We start from the raw sequence: 20,370 nt of genomic DNA, 5'->3' as shown, positions 1-20,370 counted from the left end.
CATTGGAGACAGTTTATGGTAGAGCTGCTCAAAACTTGAGACATCTGTGGAATTGTGTTGTGTCCCCAGCACAAGGTGCATATGTGTATTGATCATGCTGTTTAATCAGCCTCTTGATATGCTACACCTGTCAGGTGGATGGATTATCTAGGCCAGGGCTGCCCAACCCACTTCCTGGAGATCTACTGTCCTGTAGGTTCAGTCCAACCCTATATTTAGCAGCGTATCTGATTCAGCTCGTTAAGGTATTTTTGAGCAGCTAATTAGTAGAATCAGGTGTGTTAAATTAGGGTTGGACTGAAAACCCACAGGACTGTAGATCTCCAGGAAGAGGGTTGGGCAGCCCTGATCTGAGCAAAGGAGAAATGCTCACTAACAGATGTAAACACATTTCTGCACAAAATTTGAAAGAAATAAGCTTTTTGTGTATATGGAAAATGTCTGGGATCTTTTATTTCAGCTCATGAAACCAACACTTTACATGTGTTTATATTTTTGTTCAGTGTACTACCTTTAAATATGTGAAAAAGAGGTGTCACAGGTTTTAATCTTGCCAAAGCATTTTTTGAGAAAGTGCGTCGGCAAGGGTGGAGATCCCATCACTATCTGATGAAGCTTTGCCTCATCTACACATGGTATTAAAATGGCTTATTTTTCCTGGTCCATCTTATTTGAGTAATATTTTTAGATACATTCAGTCCATAGAGCAGCAGGCTGGAAGGCCACCAATTCAGCTTTTAAAGACATTTTCCTCTACGTCCACGGATACCGCATTTACGGTAATCTCTGCAGATTGTGACTCAATCAGAAATTACCTGTAAAATGTTGTGCTATAATACAGAATGGATTGAATCCCAGCCTTAAATGGTTGCATAATCCATATCTGTTTACATGAGACATCCAGCTAGACCGTGTGCCTGACTACAGGACGCATTACGCATGTTAGCACCAGGTATAAACGGGTCTCTAGAGGTCAATCCACAGGTTTCAGTAATTGTGTTTTATTCACAATACATCAGTATCATACTTTACAATCTGGGTATTAGAAGCGCTCATTCTTCGATGTCTGGATAACTTGAGCACTGAATTAAGACAGTTGTCAAATTCCACAGACAGATGGTAATATACAATCTTGTACAAATTTCTCTCAGCAACACATCTAATTGTAAAATAAGTCTTTACAGTCAGTTTCAATATTCTTCTCTGAAGGACAGGAATCTATGGCTCAAATATTGGGATTGCCAACCATCATATCTGAGGAATAGCTGGGAGGAAAATATCACGTAACAAAATATCAAGTAACAAAAAAAGGGCACAAAAAAAAAAATGAGGAACCCGAATCAAGATGCCAAAAACTAAAATAGGAAGAAAAAGAAGAGGGCCAACAGTAACAACTGTATTGAACGGTCATCTAGGAAGTATGAACGCCATGGAAATGTGTACAATTATTACACCAGTCCCAATGTCAATAAGACTTCCTTTACAAAGCCCTAACCCATTCTTCAGATCTGGGGTTCCACTCTGCTCATGGCACAGTCTTATACATATCTCGGTCATCACACACACAACATGAGTAAACACTGCTGGAGAGTCGGAGCAGCACACAAATCCACAGCTTGAGTCGTGTCCGTCTGCTCCATTTTCAGGTCTCTGAGCAGGCCAAAGCCTCCCTGCTCTCCTCAAACAGTCCGTTGGTATTGAAGGGACTTTTCTGGGGTATAGATGGGCAGGCCTGAATGTGGAAAGGCCACCAGAGCAGTGTGTTGTTTATGGGGGTAGTATCTGCAGCATGTAGAGCCAGGTCACATGTCTATGTAGGGCCTACAGTGACCTGACCAGTAGGACGGTTGGTTGGGGAGACGGGGAGTTAAACCAGGCAGTGACTGTAGTGTCTATAGGCCCTACAGGTGACGGCCGCGACGTCTCAGTGTTTCTCCAGCGCTCTAGTCAGCAGGTCGTTGAGGCGGGCGATCATGGGTCGGGGGTCGTCGTTGAGGCCCGCTGCGATCATGGCGTTGTCGTAGATCTTGAGGTCAAGGATCAGAAGGGGCACGGGTTAGAGACACATGCAAGACTGGTCTAATACCACCCTCTAAAGGCTTCATCTGAGTTTGACATCTAGGAGTCCGAACAACAGATATGAGAGTGAAACAGAATGCCATTAAGCTCAGAGAACTATGAATGTCCTGAAGAGCCCCATTTACAGAGAATCTAACTACCATGTTTTTAAATGCTGATAATGTTTGTGTCAACCAGTGTTGAGGGTAAATTCCATTTCAATTCAGTACAATTCAGGAAGTAAACTGAAATTACATTGTAAATGGAATGGGCTCAAACCCTGGTCCCAGCTTAATATGGCTTCAGACCCCAAAGTGTAGGGAGTGTGACCCAGGAGAGTGTGACCCAGGAGAGTGTGACCCAGGAGAGTGTGACCCAGGAGAGTGTGACCCAGGAGAGTGTGACCCAGGAGAGTGTGACCCAGGAGAGTGTGACCCAGGAGAGTGTGACCCAGGAGAGTGTGACCCAGGAGAGTGTGACCCAGGAGAGTGTACTCTACCTGCTCCAGCAGCAGTTGTGCGAGTGCAGAGTCGGACTCCTTCAGTGAGTGCATCTTCTTGATGAGGTCATGACTATAGAGGAAAGGGAGAGCAGGAGACAAGCACAAATCAACACAATACTATTTTGACATTGAATACTGCGTTGTTGGGAAGGGCTTACAACAGGGGTGTCAAACTCATTCCACGGAGGGCCTAGTGTCTGCAGGTTTTTGGTTTTTCCTTTCAATAAAGCCCTAGACAACCAGGTGTGGGGAGTTCCTAACTAATTAGTGATGTTACTTCATCAATCAAGTACACTGCTCAAAAAAATAAAGGGAACACTTAAACAACACAATGTAACTCCAAGTCAATCACACTTCTGTGAAATCAAACTGTCCACTTAGGAAGCAACACTGATTGACAATACATTGCACATGCTGTTGTGCAAATGGAATAGACAAAAGGTGGAAATTATAGGCAATTAGCAAGACACCCCCAAAAAAGGAGTGATTCTGCAGGTGGTGACCACAGACCACTTCTCAGTTCCTATGCTTCCTGGCTGATGTTTTGGTCACTTTTGAATGCTGGCGGTGCTCTCACTCTAGTGGTAGCATGAGATGGAGTCTACAACCCACACAAGTGGCTCAGGTAGTGCAGTTCATCCAGGATGGCACATCAATGCGAACTGTGGCAAGAAGGTTTGCTGTGTCTGTCAGCGTAGTGTCCAGAGCATGCAGGCGCTACCAGGAGACATGCCAGTACATCAGGAGACGTGGAGGAGGCCGTAGGAGGGCAACAACCCAGCAGCAGGACCGCTACCTCCGCCTTTGTGCAAGAAGGAGCACTGCAAAATGACCTCCAGCAGGCCACAAATGTGCATGTGTTTGCTCAAACGGTCAGAAACAGACTCCTTGAGGGTTGTATGAGGGCCCGACGTCCACAGGTGGGGGTTGTGCTTACAGCCCAACACCGTGCAGGACGTTTGGCATTTGCAAGAGAACACCAAGATTGGCAAATTCGCCACTGGCGCCCTGTGCTCTTCACAGATGAAAGCAGGTTCACACTGAGCACATGAGCACATGTGACAGACGTGACAGAGTCTGGAGACGCCGTGGAGAATGTTCTGCTGCCTGCAACATCCTCCAGCATGACCGGTTTGGCGATGGGTCAGTCATGGTGTGGGGTGGCATTTCTTTGTGGGGCCGCACAGCCCTCCGTGGGCTCGCCAGAGGTAGCCTGACTGCCATTAGGCACCGAGATGAGATCCTCAGACCTCTTGTGAGACCATATGCTGACACATGCACATTTGTGGCCTGCTGGAGGTCTTGGAGTTACAGTGTGTTCTTTAAGTGTTCCCTTCATTTTTTTGAGCAGTGTATAAGGGAGGAGCGAAAACACGCAGACACTCAGCCCCCCGTGGAATGAGTTTGACAACTGTGGCTTACAAGTTAAGCATTTCACTTGTGCATGTGACAAATAAAACTTGAAACTTATGGATTTGCACATATAAAACGCCTCGATTTAGAGATCCCTCTCCCCTCCCCCTCCTGTACCCAGCGTTGATTTCCAGGGTGGGCTGCAGTATCTGGGCCCTCTCCTCTGTGCTGCGGGCCATCTGCTGGGTACGCAGGAAGTGGCGTGCGGCACCCATCTCCAACACCGTGATCATGGCCGGATGGGTGTCCAGACGAGGGGTCACCTGGAGGTCAAAGGTGAAGAGTGAGCAGTCACAGACAAACAAAGGAAACCTTACAAATGGACTGATTCTTACATACAGTACCAAAGTCCAGTTAGCCAGTAGTTACTGTATATATAGGCTGGATCAAATCAGTCACACAAGACCACGGAAGAGGCCCTGGACCGTTTCCCACTGGGTTATAGTGATCATGGTAATGGTAGACTAGTGTAGATAGTGATGGTAGGGTAACAGTACCCTGATGTTGGTGACTAGTGTAGATAGTGATGGTAGGGTAACAGTACCCTGATGTTGGTAGACTAGTGTAGATAGTGATGGTAGGGTAACAGTACCCTGATGTTGGTAGACTAGTGTAGATAGTGATGGTAGGGTAACAGTACCCTGATGTTGGTAGACTAGTGTAGATAGTGATGGTAGGGTAACAGTACCCTGATGTTGGTGACTAGTGTAGATAGTGATGGTAGGGTAACAGTACCCTGATGTTGGTGACTAGTGTAGATAGTGATGGTAGGGTAACAGTACCCTGATGTTGGTGACTAGTGTAGATAGTGATGGTAGGGTAACAGTACCCTGATGTTGGTGACTAGTGTAGATAGTGATGGTAGGGTAACAGTACCTTGATGTTGGTAGACTAGTGTAGATAGTGATGGTAGGGTAACAGTACCCTGATGTTGGTAGACTAGTGTAGATAGTGATGGTAGGGTAACAGTACCCTGATGTTGGTGACTAGTGTAGATAGTGATGGTAGGGTAACAGTACCCTGATGTTGGTAGACTAGTGTAGATAGTGATGGTAGGGTAACAGTACCCTGATGTTGGTGACTAGTGTAGATAGTGATGGTAGGGTAACAGTACCCTGATGTTGGTAGACTAGTGTAGATAGTGATGGTAGGGTAACAGTACCTTGATGTTGGTGACTAGTGTAGATAGTGATGGTAGGGTAACAGTACCCTGATATTGGTGACTAGTGTAGATAGTGATGGTAGGGTAACAGTACCTTGATGTTGGTGACTAGTGTAGATAGTGATGGTAGGGTAACAGTACCCTGATGTTGGTGACTAGTGTAGATAGTGATGGTAGGGTAACAGTACCCTGATGTTGGTGACTAGTGTAGATAGTGATGGTAGGGTAACAGTACCCTGATGTTGGTGACTAGTGTAGATAGTGATGGTAGGGTAACAGTACCCTGATGTTGGTGACTAGTGTAGATAGTGATGGTAGGGTAACAGTACCCTGATGTTGGTGACTAGTGTAGATAGTGATGGTAGGGTAACAGTACCCTGATGTTGGTGACTAGTGTAGATAGTGATGGTAGGGTAACAGTACCTTGATGTTGGTAGACTAGTGTAGATAGTGATGGTAGGGTAACAGTACCCTGATGTTGGTAGACTAGTGTAGATAGTGATGGTAGGGTAACAGTACCCTGATGTTGGTGACTAGTGTAGATAGTGATGGTAGGGTAACAGTACCCTGATGTTGGTTGACTAGTGTAGATAGTGATGGTAGGGTAACAGTACCCTGATGTTGGTGACTAGTGTAGATAGTGATGGTAGGGTAACAGTACCTTGATGTTGGTGACTAGTGTAGATAGTGATGGTAGGGTAACAGTACCCTGATGTTGGTGACTAGTGTAGATAGTGATGGTAGGGTAACAGTACCCTGATGTTGGTGACTAGTGTAGATAGTGATGGTAGGGTAACAGTCCCTTGATGTTGGTGACTAGTGTAGATAGTGATGGTAGGGTAACAGTACCTTGATGTTGGTGACTAGTGTAGATAGTGATGGTAGGGTAACAGTACCCTGATGTTGGTGACTAGTGTAGATAGTGATGGTAGGGTAACAGTACCCTGATGTTGGTGACTAGTGTAGATAGTGATGGTAGGGTAACAGTACCCTGATGTTGGTGACTAGTGTAGATAGTGATGGTAGGGTAACAGTACCCTGATGTTGGTGACTAGTGTAGATAGTGATGGTAGGGTAACAGTACCCTGATGTTGGTGACTAGTGTAGATAGTCATGGTAGGGTAACAGTACCTTGATGTTGGTAGACTAGTGTAGATAGTGATGGTAGGGTAACAGTACCCTGATGTTGGTAGACTAGTGTAGATAGTGATGGTAGGGTAACAGTACCCTGATGTTGGTGACTAGTGTAGATAGTGATGGTAGGGTAACAGTACCCTGATGTTGGTAGACTAGTGTAGATAGTGATGGTAGGGTAACAGTACCCTGATGTTGGTGACTAGTGTAGATAGTGATGGTAGGGTAACAGTACCCTGATGTTGGTGACTAGTTTAGATAGTGACGGTAGGGTAACAGTACCCTGATGTTGGTGACTAGTGTAGATAGTGACGGTAGGGTAACAGTACCCTGATGTTGGTGACTAGTGTAGATAGTGACGGTAGGGTAACAGTACCCTGATGTTGGTGACTAGTGTAGATAGTGACGGTAGGGTAACAGTACCCTGATGTTGGTGACTAGTGTAGATAGTGACGGTAGGGTAACAGTACCTTGATGTTGCTGACTAGTGTAGATAGTGATGGTAGGGTAACAGTACCCTGATGTTGGTGACTAGTTTAGATAATGATGGTAGGGTAACAGTACCTTGATGTTGGTGACTAGTGTAGATAGTGATGGTAGGGTAACAGTACCCTGATGTTGGTGACTAGTGTAGATAGTGATGGTAGGGTAACAGTACCTTGATGTTGGTGACTAGTGTAGATAGTGATGGTAGGGTAACAGTACCTTGATGTTGGTGACTAGTGTAGATAGTGATGGTAGGGTAACAGTACCTTGATGTTGGTGACTAGTGTAGATAGTGATGGTAGGGTAACAGTACCTTGATGTTGGTGACTAGTGTAGATAGTGATGGTAGGGTAACAGTACCTTGATGTTGGTGACTAGTGTAGATAGTGATGGTAGGGTAACAGTACCTTGATGTTGGTGACTAGTGTAGATAGTGATGGTAGGGTAACAGTACCCTGATGTTGGTGACTAGTGTAGATAGTGATGGTAGGGTAACAGTACCCTGATGTTGGTGACTAGTGTAGATAGTGATGGTAGGGTAACAGTACCCTGATGTTGGTGACTAGTTTAGATAGTGATGGTAGGGTAACAGTACCCTGATGTTGGTGACTAGTGTAGATAGTGATGGTAGGGTAACAGTACCCTGATGTTGGTGACTAGTGTAGATAGTGATGGTAGGGTAACAGTACCCTGATGTTGGTGACTAGTGTAGATAGTGATGGTAGGGTAACAGTACCTTGATGTTGGTAGACTAGTGTAGATAGTGATGGTAGGGTAACAGTACCCTGATGTTGGTAGACTAGTGTAGATAGTGATGGTAGGGTAACAGTACCCTGATGTTGGTGACTAGTGTAGATAGTGATGGTAGGGTAACAGTACCTTGATGTTGGTGACTAGTGTAGATAGTGATGGTAGGGTAACAGTACCCTGATGTTGGTGACTAGTTTAGATAGTGATGGTAGGGTAACAGTACCCTGATGTTGGTAGACTAGTGTAGATAGTGATGGTAGGGTAACAGTACCTTGATGTTGGTGACTAGTGTAGATAGTGATGGTAGGGTAACAGTACCCTGATGTTGGTGACTAGTTTAGATAGTGATGGTCGGGTAACAGTACCCTGATATTGGTGACTAGTGTAGATAGTGATGGTAGGGTAACAGTACCTTGATGTTGGTGACTCTGTTTCCCAGATTGTTCCTCATCCAGGAGATCAGGTCCTCAGCCTGCTCCTCTGTCAGACGCTCAGAGGCTATAGACACAGGAGAGAACACGGAGTTAGTTTTAGAGTACTTCATATTACTTTCTGAAGCTAGGTGAACTCCTAGATTAGCTCTGTGGTTGGAGGCTAAGGGGCACATTTCACTTCGTCTCCCATTAGTTAGGATTCCATCCAATTGGTGACAGATTTTCATGGGAATATTCAAAAAATCTGCATAAAAACCTGCGCAATTTCCCACCATAGATATGTTTTCATCAAAGTCACTTGTTGGGGATAAAGGGCTGTGCGTGAGGACGTGATGTACATAAAACACCTTTTGCATTTTTACTGAATAAAAAAGACATGTTAAATGGGTTTCTATTGCATTTTCAACACTACTGATGGTTCTCACACAACACATGTGTTAAATAGAGAGCGTGTCCACTCTGGTGTTGGCAGGGCGCTCCAGCCGACAGCTGGCAGATACAGTGCTGGTATAGCCTACATGAGATTATTATGGACAAAAGAGCTAAATTACTTTAGTCAAACGGCAGCCAAGCATCACCAGAATCAGACCCTGGAGATTTATTAGAAAGGAGCATCAAGATCACTGTGCACTTTCACCACCCTGTCAAGTTCATCAGAAGTTCCACCTGTAGCCTAATAAACGGCATGCTTTCCCCAGTCCTAGTGAGAGGACCACACAATACTTTCACATAAAAGCGTATCCACCGACATTTCTCACATAATTAATTTTACAGACACAAAAATATCCCACATTGTCCATCATATTTTGTTGACATTTGGAAAGTTGACCGACAAATGAGCTGTTTCCCTCAGGCCTGTCATGACATTATCCGAGGAACTTCCCTGGCATTAACAGGTTGGATGGAAACCTGGTTATTGATATCTATGCATGATCAGGTGAAAATGTGACATAAATGGAACCAAGGATTTCCCCTCAAATGAATCTAACTTCACACAGCATTCAGTGAAATGGTCAGAGAGAGATGGGTCTTACCTGGCTTGCTGTCCTGGTACTTCTCTTCCTTGTAATGGTCCACCACAATGTCTGTTTCCACAGAGATCAGCTTCTTCTTGTCAAACTCTCTGAGGTGCAGGAGGGTGAGCTCGTCAAACTGCTCATAGCAGAACAGCACCTGGAGACAAAGAAAACAAGAGAAAGAAGAAGTTAGACACTGACAACAATTACAGGGAGTAATGATGAAAACCTGCCCACCACTGATGAAGTGACAGACTCCCACCATCACCGCTGTCTTATATTCCCATCTGAAAAGTAGCCTGGTCCCAGATCTGCAGTCGTTGTTTGACATGACAATGCTCATAGGAGAGTTAGCAAGACAACAGATCTGGTAGCAGGCTATCTGAAAACATCTCACCTCCATGTCTTTCTGCTTCATGGCCTCAAAGTAGGGGGAGTGTTCAGCCAGGTGTCGGTTTGGGGCACACAGGTAGTAGATGTTACGTGTCCCGGCCTTCATACGGGAGCCGTACTCCTTCAGGTTGGTCTGCTGGCCTGCGGGTAGCGCCGAAGACTCAAACCTCAACAGCTTGCCTATGTCCTCCTGTACAAAGAGAGCAAGAGAGACAGAAAGGACAAGAGAAGACAGTAATAATGAGTGTGGTACATGACTGACATAATTCACATTTCTGATTCCTAGGACATAATCCTCGTTCCCTTCCCCAAAAAACCAACATGCATACCATTTTTTCATTCCTCCACCCCAGCAGTCCCCTGTCCCAGTCTCACGCTGACTCCCTGCTCTCCCCTGTCCCAGTCTCACCCTGACTCCCTGCTCTCCCCTGTCCCAGCCCCCTAGTCTCACCCTGACTCCCTGCTCTCCCCTGTCCCAGTCTCACCCTGACTCCCTGCTCTCCCCTGTCCCAGTCTCACCCTGACTCCCTGCTCTCCCCTGTCCCAGTCTCACCCTGACTCCCTGCTCTCCCCTGTCCCAGTCTCACCCTGACTCCCTGCTCTCCCCTGTCCCAGTCTCACCCTGACTCCCTGCTCTCCCCTGTCCCAGTCTCACCCTGACTCCCTGCTCTCCCCTGTCCCAGTCTCACCCTGACTCCCTGCTCTCCCCTGTCCCAGTCTCACCCTGACTCCCTGCTCTCCCCTGTCCCAGTCTCACCCTGACTCCCTGCTCTCCCCTGTCCCAGTCTCACCCTGACTCCCTGCTCTCCCCTGTCCCAGTCTCACCCTGACTCCCTGCTCTCCCCTGTCCCAGCCCCCCAGTCTCACCCTTACTCCCTGCTCTCCCCTGTCCCAGTCTCACCCTGACTCCCTGCTCTCCCCTGTCCCAGCCCCCCAGTCTCACCCTGACTCCCCGCTCTCCCCTGTCCCAGCCCCCCAGTCTCACCCTGACTCCCTGCTCTCCCTTGTCCCAGCCCCCCAGTCTCACCCTGACTCCCTGCTCTCCCTGCTCTCCCCTGTCCCAGCCCCCCAGTCTCACCCCGACTCCCTGCTCTCCCCTGTCCCAGCCCCCCAGTCTCACCCCGACTCCCTGCTCTCCCCTGTCCCAGCCCCCCAGTCTCACCCCGACTCCCTGCTCTCCCCTGTCCCAGCCCCCCAGTCTCACCCCGACTCCCTGCTCTCCCCTGTCCCAGCCCCCCAGTCTCACCCCGACTCCCTGCTCTCCCCTGTCCCAGCCCCCCAGTCTCACCCCGACTCCCTGCTCTCCCCTGTCCCAGCCCCCCAGTCTCACCCCGACTCCCTGCTCTCCCCTGTCCCAGCCCCCCAGTCTCAGCCTGACTCCCTGCTCTCCCCTGTCCCAGTCTCACCCTGACTCCCTGCTCTCCCCTGTCCCAGCCCCCCAGTCTCACCCCGACTCCCTGCTCTCCCCTGTCCCAGCCCCCCAGTCTCACCCTGACTCCCTGCTCTCCCCTGTCCCAGCCCCCCAGTCTCACCCTGACTTCCTGCTCTCCCCTGTCCCAGCCCCCTAGTCTCACCCTGACTTCCTGCTCTCCCCTGTCCCAGCCCCCCAGTCTCACCCCGACTCCCTGCTCTCCCCTGTCCCAGCCCCCCAGTCTCACCCCGACTCCCTGCTCTCCCCTGTCCCAGCCCCCCAGTCTCACCCCGACTCCCTGCTCTCCCCTGCCCCAGCCCCCCAGTCTCACCCCGACTCCCTGCTCTCCCCTGTCCCAGCCCCCCAGTCTCAGCCTGACTCCCTGCTCTCCCCTGTCCCAGTCTCACCCTGACTCCCTGCTCTCCCCTGTCCCAGCCCCCCAGTCTCACCCCGACTCCCTGCTCTCCCCTGTCCCAGCCCCCCCGTCTCACCCTGACTCCCTGCTCTCCCCTGTCCCAGCCCCCCAGTCTCACCCTGACTTCCTGCTCTCCCCTGTCCCAGCCCCCTAGTCTCACCCGACTCCCTGCTCTCCCCTGTCCCAGCCCCCCAGTCTCAGCCTGACTCCCTGCTCTCCCCTGTCCCAGTCTCACCCTGACTTCCTGCTCTCCCGTCCCAGCCCCCCAGTCTCACCCTGACTTCCTGCTCTCCCCTGTCCCAGCCCCCCAGTCTCACCCTGACTTCCTGCTCTCCCCTGTCCCAGCCCCCCAGTCTCACCCTGACTTCCTGCTCTCCCCTGTCCCAGCCCCCCAGTCTCACCCTGACGTCCTGCTCTCCCCTGTCCCAGCCCCCCAGTCTCACCCTGACATCCTGCTCTCCCCTGTCCCAGCCCCCCAGTCTCACCCTGACATCCTGCTCTCCCCTGTCCCAGCCCCCCAGTCTCACCCTGACTTCCTGCTCTCCCCTGTCCCAGCCCCCATCTCACCCTGACTTCCTGCTCTCCCCTGTCCCAGCCCCCTAGTCTCACCCTGACTTCCTGCTCTCCCCTGTCCCAGCCCCCCAGTCTCACCCTGACTTCCTGCTCTCCCCTGTCCCAGCCCCCCAGTCTCACCCTGACTTCCTGCTCTCCCCTGTCCCAGCCCCCATCTCACCCCGACTTCCTGCTCTCCCCTGTCCCAGCCCCCTAGTCTCACCCTGACTTCCTGCTCTCCCCTGTCCCAGCCCCCCAGTCTCACCCCGACTTCCTGCTCTCCCCTGTACCAGCCCCCTAGTCTCACCCTGACTTCCTGCTCTCCCCTGTCCCAGCCCCCCAGTCTCACCCTGACATCCTGCTCTCCCCTGTCCCAGCCCCCCAGTCTCACCCTGACTTCCTGCTCTCCCCTGTCCCAGCCCCCTAGTCTCACCCTGACTTCCTGCTCTCCCCTGTCCCAGCCCCCCAGTCTCACCCTGACTTCCTGCTCTCCCCTGTCCCAGCCCCCATCTCACCCTGACTTCCTGCTCTCCCCTGTCCCAGCCCCCCAGTCTCACCCTGACTTCCTGCTCTCCCCTGTCCCAGCCCCCTAGTCTCACCCTGACTTCCTGCTCTCCCCTGTCCCAGCCCCCCAGTCTCACCCTGACTTCCTGCTCCTGCGTGGTGACGATACCCTCCCTGATGAACAGGCCGTAGTCCTCAAAGAACTTGGCGTACTTCTCAGGTTCCTTCTTACTCTGGTCCATCAGGAACTTGATGATACGCTGCTGTAGCACATCCCTCAGCTTCCTGTAGAGAGAGACAGAGAGAGAGACAGAGAGAGAGACAGAGAGAGAGACAGAGAGAGAGACAGAGAGAGAGAGAGAGAGACAGAGAGAGAGATGGAAAGCATGAGAGGGAGAGAAACGTAGATCAGAGAATAAAAGGGAGTGAGAGAGCCGTGGATGTAAGGGAGCGGGAGTAGAAAGACGCTGTATTGAAAAGAGGGGTGATGTGTACTACAGACTAGACATAGCAGTGTCATTGTCTGGAAAGAGCTGATGTTGTAGGGCTCCAGTCTCACCTGATGAGGGTGCTCTCCTGCAGCAGCTCTCTGCTCAGGTTCAATGGGATATCCTCACTGTCCACCACACCTGTATACAAATACATAAACACACTGTTATACTGTAACACTAGCATTTACAATCAACACGGAAAGAGACAGACAAGGAAACACACCAGAGGGCAGATGTCAGGGGAAAGATCAAGGGAGACATTAAGATGGGCACAGCTGAGGAGGTACTGAGTAAAGACTGACCTCTAAGGAAGCGTAGCCACTTGGGCAGGATTTCAGTGGCCTTGGTCTGGATGAGAACCTTCCTGCTGTACAGAGCCACACTGGAGCCCATCTCTCTGCTCACGTCAAACATGGATGGCTTCTGCTCACACATTGACACACGGTAATATTACAGGCAGTCATGAACATACCGGGACGTCAACATTTACAACTGTGGTGTTCATTATGTCACAGAGCCTTGACCTCAGAAAGATCTCATTTAACATCACTTATTAGTTTCTCTTTTCCTCAACAAGTATCTTTACTCCCTTCCTCTCCCCACTCCCACCCTTGGTGCCCAAGTGCCCCCTACCACTCTATCCCCACTCCCCAGCCCATCCTAGCCCTCTGCTCCCAACCCCCAAGATCCACCCTGCCCCCCCCTCCCTCCTCACCACGTCTGGGACGTAGAAGATGGAGCGGATGTTGACGGGGGCGTCAGCACGGTAGTGCAGTGTGTAACGGGGCTTGTCGTACGACTGAGCCACGTAACGGTAGAACTCCTCGTGCTGCCACTCACTGATGGACTTGGGTTCCATCATCCACAGGGCCTGGAGAGGGACGTTAATATACCGGATGGATACACTTACACACAGAGTATGCAGGTACACACATTCACTGCACAGACAGGCAGGCAGACACACACTCCACTACAAAATAGGACTAATAACTGGGAATCAGTCCAACAAGTTCACAACCAATAAGTTGTCAGGGCCAATTCATGTATCAATCAGTTTGTCTCTTGACTTTGTTTCCCTTCCTGATAAGTTGATTCCCTCTATTAGAATCCGTGTGGACGCCACTTAATCGATAAGTCCAGCAATTCAACTAATCCTTACTAACAACCCCATGAAGGACATTAAGCCACAACAATCAGAGTGGTCCAATGAAAAGCAATCGCTGTGGTCCATCTCAGCCCTGTAAGAAGTCGATAGAACCAGAAGAGTGGGCCAGGTGCTCACCTGGAGAGTGTTGAGTCGTCGTCCGTTCAGGAAGATGGGGAAACTGACAAAGTTGCTGTATTTGGTCACCACCTCTGCAACAACATATGACATCTGTTAGTCCTGCCTGGACAAGCAGCAAGCTTCCAAGGCTTACACAGACTGACATGAATCTTACAGGAACGATTACGCATGATGAATGTCTACTATGCATGTGGAATGTCTATAAAAGACAGTACAGTTATCAAAGGGGTCTTGTATGATCCATACCTTTGACTCTGTCCTCAGCAGAGAACTCCTTGCAGTCATCCTTGAGGTGCAGCACTATCTTAGTGCCTGGTCTGACCCCACTTGCCTCAGCTATCTCAAACACTCCAGACCTGGGGATCACAGAGATCACACACTGTGGTCCGTATCTTTTACATGAAACATATTCTAATTTGTTACTAAGACATACCTCGCTATCACGCCCTATTCTCACACAATCCATCCACCTACCTCTCCATCCCTTCTCTCTCCCTCTTCATCCTCCTCTTTCTCACCATCCCTTCCTCTTTTCACACTGATCAAATTCCTCCCCTCTCCATCCCTCCCTCCTCTCCTACCCATCAGAGGACCACTTGTATCCGGGGCTGCTGGGCTCGGCTGACTGGGAGTAGACGTCCACACGGTCAGCCACCATGAAGGCAGAGTAGAAGCCCACGCCAAACTGACCAATGATAGAGCTGCTGGCCTCCGCCTGGCTCTGCAGGGCATCCAGGAAAGCCTAGGAAGGAGGGATGGGGGATAGAAAGAGAGGAAGCAGGGGTAAAATGTAAATTGAATGGAAAAGAGACACCAACAAAAGTGAGCAAATTGATGAAACGAGAAAGGCCCTGACATTGTAATTGAATGAGATTGTAGATAATGATATATTTGGGGCGGGACGATACCAGTATGTCGTTATAGAGATGGTGACCACTCGTTAGTAACGTGACAAAGAAACAATCCACAAATTGTATTTAATTTCTGTATGAAAACAGCCCTACTGTTGGAAACAAAGATCATTACGCTGTCATCCAGAGTCATGTCATTATTTTCCAAGCTAAGGCACAATCATTTACATTCAGCATGTTTTTAAAAGGACCAAAGAGTTGCCTGCTTCGTGTTTTCACTTTTGCCATGGAAAGAATATTGTGATACTGGTATTGTCACAGCCCTATAATAGATATTTTGAATATAAGTCATTGGAATTAAAACATTTAAAAAATGGGAAGGCAGATAATGGGGAAATGTAAGAGATGTAACAAAGAGAGCTAGGTTTACCTTGGATCCAGAGCGAGCGATAGTCCCCAGGTTGGCCACCAGCTCCTCTTGGTTCATCCCAACTCCTGTGTCCTAAAAGAGGATGATAAATGGTCTGCTGTAAAGCCATCACCAAGAGCAAAGGACCATTTGGTAGTACATTCCTCACGATCTTTGGAACTACAGCCAGCTGTCAGAACTACAGCCAGCAAGTTTTATAACTGTGCAAGTTCTGTTTCATCCACCAGGTGGCAGACTGATTCAGTGCTATACAGAACTTTGAAACGATGAATAGAAGACCTAACAGTGATTGTGCATTTTAAATCGATCAAATTAGCATTTCACGATGATTCATGACTAAAATAATTCTAAGAAAGATGAGATAAAAATTTAAATAAACTCTTAAAAGCATGTTATCAGTTACCACAGCCACCCTACTCCCTCGTCCTGGTTTGGGCATACCTGGATGGTGAAGGTGCCCTTGGCCTGGTCCGTCTGTAGGTGGATCTCCATGGGGGCCGTGTCGCCCCCTCCCGTTATCAGCTGGTGGCGCAGCTTCTCCAGGGCGTCACTGCCATTGGAGATCAGCTCACGGATGAACACCTGAGCAATGGGCCAGGATGGAAAAGGTTACAAACACAGATTATCTTAGCGTAAGGTTCCTGAAATACCTAGCTAGATACGGCAAGCACATTATCACTGGTCCATCAGTAATTTATATACATTCAATCAGTTCTCAAGTTGCTGTGCCCGGTCAGGCATCACTCACCTCCTTCTCAGAGTACAGAGATCTAGCAACAATGTCCAAGAGTTTCTTGGTCTCAGCCTGGAACTCATGCTTGGAAAAGGTGCCTGGACAAATCAGATTGAAAACTGTTTGCATGCTAAGCTAAGGACACAGGATGTGGATTAAAGTGTATCATAAGCTACACATAAAACTATCTAGTGTCAATTCATGTTGCCAAAGCATAATACTATGACAATCACTGGCTAGTGATGTTGAAGTTTCAATTGTTATAGCACAAAACTGAGAATGTTAGCTAACAACAGGTCTGAGGTCAGAAAACATATCACCTTGGACATTCTCTGAGTCTTGGATGATTGTGTGCAGGGGTTCTTCTTCAGGTGCTTTATCCTCTGCTTCTTGAATATTCTTTACTTCTTCAACCTTCTCCGTCGCAGGAGCTTTCTCAGCTTCTAGAACCTTATCTGTATCCAGAGGCACTCTCTCAGCTTCCTTGGTGCTGTAGTAGGAACACTGGGTGAGACCGAGGCCTGGGTGGCTGGGGTTCCACATGCCACTTCTGGACCATTGTTTCTGCTGCTGCCTGACATGGGCATCTGTTGACAGGAGGGGATAGGTGGGGTGAGGTCATGCAATCATCATATTGAATATTCAAACGCATTGAGTGAGTGTCAGTGGTCATGGTTCGCTTTTAGAACGTCCTTGCCTTGGATTTATCTGATGCAACATGAATGCAAGTTTACAATGAAGTTGTAGGTTAGGTCAAGGATACATCCTTGGTAAAGATACTGGTCGTCTGTGCTGCGATACGGGGCAGACATGCAACTGTCCCCATATTTATATACAATGGTCCGGTCACATTTGTAACGTTAATTCATTCACCAGATGCCAAATATCAAAATAAGCTAGCAAGCTCATACAAAAATAGTTGGATGGCTAGTTAGACACATTTGTCAATAAACACCGCATTCCATAGTCGTCGACACGTTCATGTTGCATATGACAGGGAGTGATCTTGTGTAATATAACGTTAGGCTAAGCACGCTAACGTTAGTTAGCTAGCTTAAGCACTGCAGTTATATGAGCTAACTAACGTTAGCGAGCGGCTTACCTTCACTGAATGGTCCTACAGTCCTAGTACCCAATCCTCGTCCAGAAGACAGGAGCCTGGAGTTGGCACTTTGAGAAGAACCCAAAGCGAATTTGAACAATTTCAGGCACCGAGACATCTTTGACAGAGCAAGAGGTCGTTTGACCTATTCAACACACGCTGAACAGAAGTGCGACAACTGCAAGCACAAGTAGGACCTCTTACAGTCGCACAAAGATTACGTAATTCAAGCTACTAACATATTGCCTGCGTAGAGAGATGTGAGAAATAAATGAAAATAAGGGCATTAGACAGAAGACTTTGGTGCAAATGAAAAACCCCATTCCCAGCATAAGCTACATTTGCATTAAGACAAATCTACAAGACAGGAAAAGGTATACATGTTTGAAGTTGTCAATTCCAAACTCCCAATATTTACCTTTGATTGAAGGTCATTGTTGTGTATACTGTTATGGGTTAACTGTGCAGCAATCAATTATTTTACATTATGTCTGCAACCACCAATATGGCACGTTTTGCTGTAAGTAATCAAGTCATCTTTTGGTAAACCATTACATGACTCTGAAGTACAGGAAGTTTCACCATCGCCATGCACACAATACATGTAAAATATACAAACACCATTGTTGTCTGTTTGCACACAGTTTATTTAACAATATGGTATATAAGTACGAAATGAGTCATTTTTAACCAGTTTGTACAGTGATTCATTCTTCTTTTTCTGCATATTTACATTGTCAACCTGCATGATTTACAACAGTGAACAGTTTCACCTCAATTCAAGTTTAATGCAAGAGGAAAAAAGATGCACAGAATGCTCTCCAATCACAAATCAGCAAGCAGGCCAAAAGGTATACCCTCGCCACAGTTAAGCTCGGGGGGGGGGGGATCAAGACTTCAGATTGAAGGATAAACAAAGCAACAAAGACGTCCAACATCTGGAGGACAGAAATACTGGTTCCAAGCCAGTAGAAAACAAACATTCTGGCAGCTGTGGATGAAGGAGCATTTGTGAGAGTCAGTTCACCTCAACATGGTGTTTGGGTGTGCGATAGTTCCTAGCTCTATACAAATACGTTAATATCCCACAAGGACTCTTCTGCAGTATGGAAAGAAAATAAGTCTCACCTAAAGGCATGTGCCGTTTTTGAAAAAATGTTACATTAGAATAATAAATTAGCCAGGAATGAAGAGGGAGCAAAGATGCAAAACCTGGCACAAAAAGTTCAGACAAAATTATTTTACAATCTTCAACACAAAAACGCTATGATTTTTTTTGCAAAGGTACAAAATAAAAACATTGAAAAATTAAATGAAAGACTTGTTTTGAAGAGGTGTCATAAAAAAAAACTCCATACCAGAGACATAAAATAAAATAAACAAATTAAAACAAAATTATTTTCATGGCTGGTCTGAACCCCAAAATATGTGTTTCCCCCCCACCCATTCTCCTCTTTAACAGCAATAATTATTCAAATCCCTCCGTTTTGTTGGAAGAAATAGCAGTCCCTTGGTTTAAGTAAAGGTTCACAGTCCTTAGGCCTCATCTCTTTACATAGCAGTCAGTACAAAAAGTTATTTGTGGAAAACCGAGAAAACCAAACAAGTCTCGTCACAAAATGCTACAATCCTTCAACAAACTTCTCGAGTGTGTCTCCTGTGGTGTCGCCCACCATATTCAAGTCATTGCTAAGCCTGCCACGGCTGGGCGTGTTAAGCTGCGGGAGCATGGCGCTCTGCTCGGGCGTGCCCATGTGTCCCTGGTCCATGGAGCCTGGCATGAGGCCCCCCAGACTGGGGTGGGGTGAGCCGGAGTGGAGGTTGGCGTGCTGGGGTGAGGGATGGGGCTGTATCCGGGGGGAGGGGCTGGAATGTGGGGGCTGCTGTGAGGGAGGGTGGGGCGACTGCACCGGGGCTGGAGACCTAACCTGGTTGCCCAGGGCGTTGCCCATTGCCTGGCCAGGCAGGTGAGCTCCTCCCTGGGGCTGTCCTTGGAGCATGTGGGGCTGGGGGCTCATGGAGTTGGCCTGGGCTGGAGAGCCCATCTGCTGTTTCAGCATCTGCTGTTGCTGCTGGAGCATCCTCTGCTGGAGGAGGTTTTGGGCCTGGGGCCCGTCCATGCCCATGCCGGGCTGCCCCATCTGGGCCATGGGGGGGAGATGCATGACCCTCTGCTGCTGCATGCGGAGCTGGGAGTAGCTGGCTGCTCCTCCCTGCTGCTGGGGGAACTGGCCTGGAAGGCCCTGGGGCATGGCTCCTTGTTGCTGTTGTTGTTGTTGCTGCTGCTGCTGCATCCGGAGCAGCTGCCTGCGGTAGAGCTGGGGGTTGCCGTTGTGTATGTTCATCAGCTGTTGTCCCTGTGGGCCCATACCCTGGGGGCCACCAACCTGCTGAGGGCCAGGCTGCTGCTGCTGCTGGGGGGGCATGCCCACCCCCGGCCTCTGCTGCACCGCCCCAGCCTGCATGGCAGCAGCCATGGCCTGCATCCCAGCCTGGCCTCCCAGGATCGCCTGGGGGTTCTGCTGCTGTTGTTGTTGTTGGGGGTTCTGCTGCTGCTGCTGGCCCGGAAGTTGGCTTGCCTGGTACTTGGCAGTGCGCTGCTTGATGAAGGCGGCCATGAGGTGGGGGTTGGACTTGAGGATGTTGAGCACCTGCTGCTGCTGCTGGGGAGAGCTGGGCGACTTGAGGGTCCTCAGGAGGTCCTGCAGGGCATTGGGGGCGATGTTTCCCGGGATGCCCCGGGGCATGCCCCCTTGTTGCTGGGGCGTCATGCCCTGCTGCTGAGGGGGACCCTGGGGGGGCATGTGGACCCCACCAGGCATCTGAAGACCGGGCTGCTGCTGCATCATGGGCCGCTGCTGCATCAACTGAGTGGAGTTTCCCTGAGCCTGTTGGGGGGCCATGGGGCCACCTTGCTGGGGTAGGCCTTGCTGCTGTTGTTGGACCGCTTGGGGGTTCTGGAGGGGGTTCTGCTGCATCCCCCCCTGGGGGCCCCACTGGCCCTGCTGCATCACTTGGGGGCCCCGGGGCCCCATCATCTGCTGCATCTGCCCTGGCCCCATCTGACCTTGCATAGGCCCCACCATGCGGGGGTGGTTCATGGGCACACCGTTGGGCATGTTCATGTTGTAGTTCTGTTGTTGTTGTTGCTGCTGCTGCTGCTGCTGCTGCTGCTTGGCCTTGGCCACCATCTCTATGTGCCGGGCCATCTTCAGAGCGGCCAGCGGGGGCGGTTGTTGTTGTTGTGG

General features: G+C 49.3%; 2 protein-coding genes across 3 annotated transcripts in view; both read right to left on the bottom strand.

Moving 5' to 3' along the window:
- Nucleotides 1-979: 979 nt before the first annotated feature.
- trap1 (TNF receptor-associated protein 1) lies at nucleotides 980-17,329 on the bottom strand. The gene is made up of 18 exons (XM_055898367.1): nucleotides 17,123-17,329; nucleotides 16,341-16,607; nucleotides 16,036-16,118; nucleotides 15,729-15,869; nucleotides 15,288-15,359; nucleotides 14,588-14,748; nucleotides 14,253-14,362; nucleotides 14,004-14,077; nucleotides 13,437-13,592; nucleotides 13,024-13,144; nucleotides 12,790-12,859; nucleotides 12,368-12,515; nucleotides 9,353-9,538; nucleotides 8,974-9,112; nucleotides 7,918-8,003; nucleotides 4,091-4,236; nucleotides 2,558-2,630; nucleotides 980-2,026 (listed from the first exon to the last, which is right to left on the bottom strand). The coding sequence occupies exons 1-18, from the start codon at nucleotides 17,238-17,240 to the stop codon at nucleotides 1,925-1,927; spliced, it is 2,253 nt and encodes a 750-aa protein (XP_055754342.1). The 5' UTR covers nucleotides 17,241-17,329; the 3' UTR covers nucleotides 980-1,924.
- Nucleotides 17,330-17,751: 422 nt separating this feature from the next.
- Nucleotides 17,752-20,370, bottom strand: part of LOC129833652 (histone lysine acetyltransferase CREBBP-like) — a gene marked incomplete in the record, with an annotated part of 27,301 nt that continues 24,682 nt past the window's right edge. For both annotated transcript variants that reach the window (XM_055898364.1, XM_055898365.1), the window contains 1 exon segment: nucleotides 17,752-20,370. In XM_055898364.1, coding sequence (XP_055754339.1) covers nucleotides 18,745-20,370 — 1,626 coding nt within the window.

The sequence above is a fragment of the Salvelinus fontinalis genome, chromosome 34, assembly GCF_029448725.1.
Source record: "Salvelinus fontinalis isolate EN_2023a chromosome 34, ASM2944872v1, whole genome shotgun sequence".
NCBI lineage: Eukaryota > Metazoa > Chordata > Actinopteri > Salmoniformes > Salmonidae > Salvelinus > Salvelinus fontinalis.
Note: the sequence above shows the minus strand (reverse complement) of the source record. Positions and strands in the feature narration are given on the sequence as shown.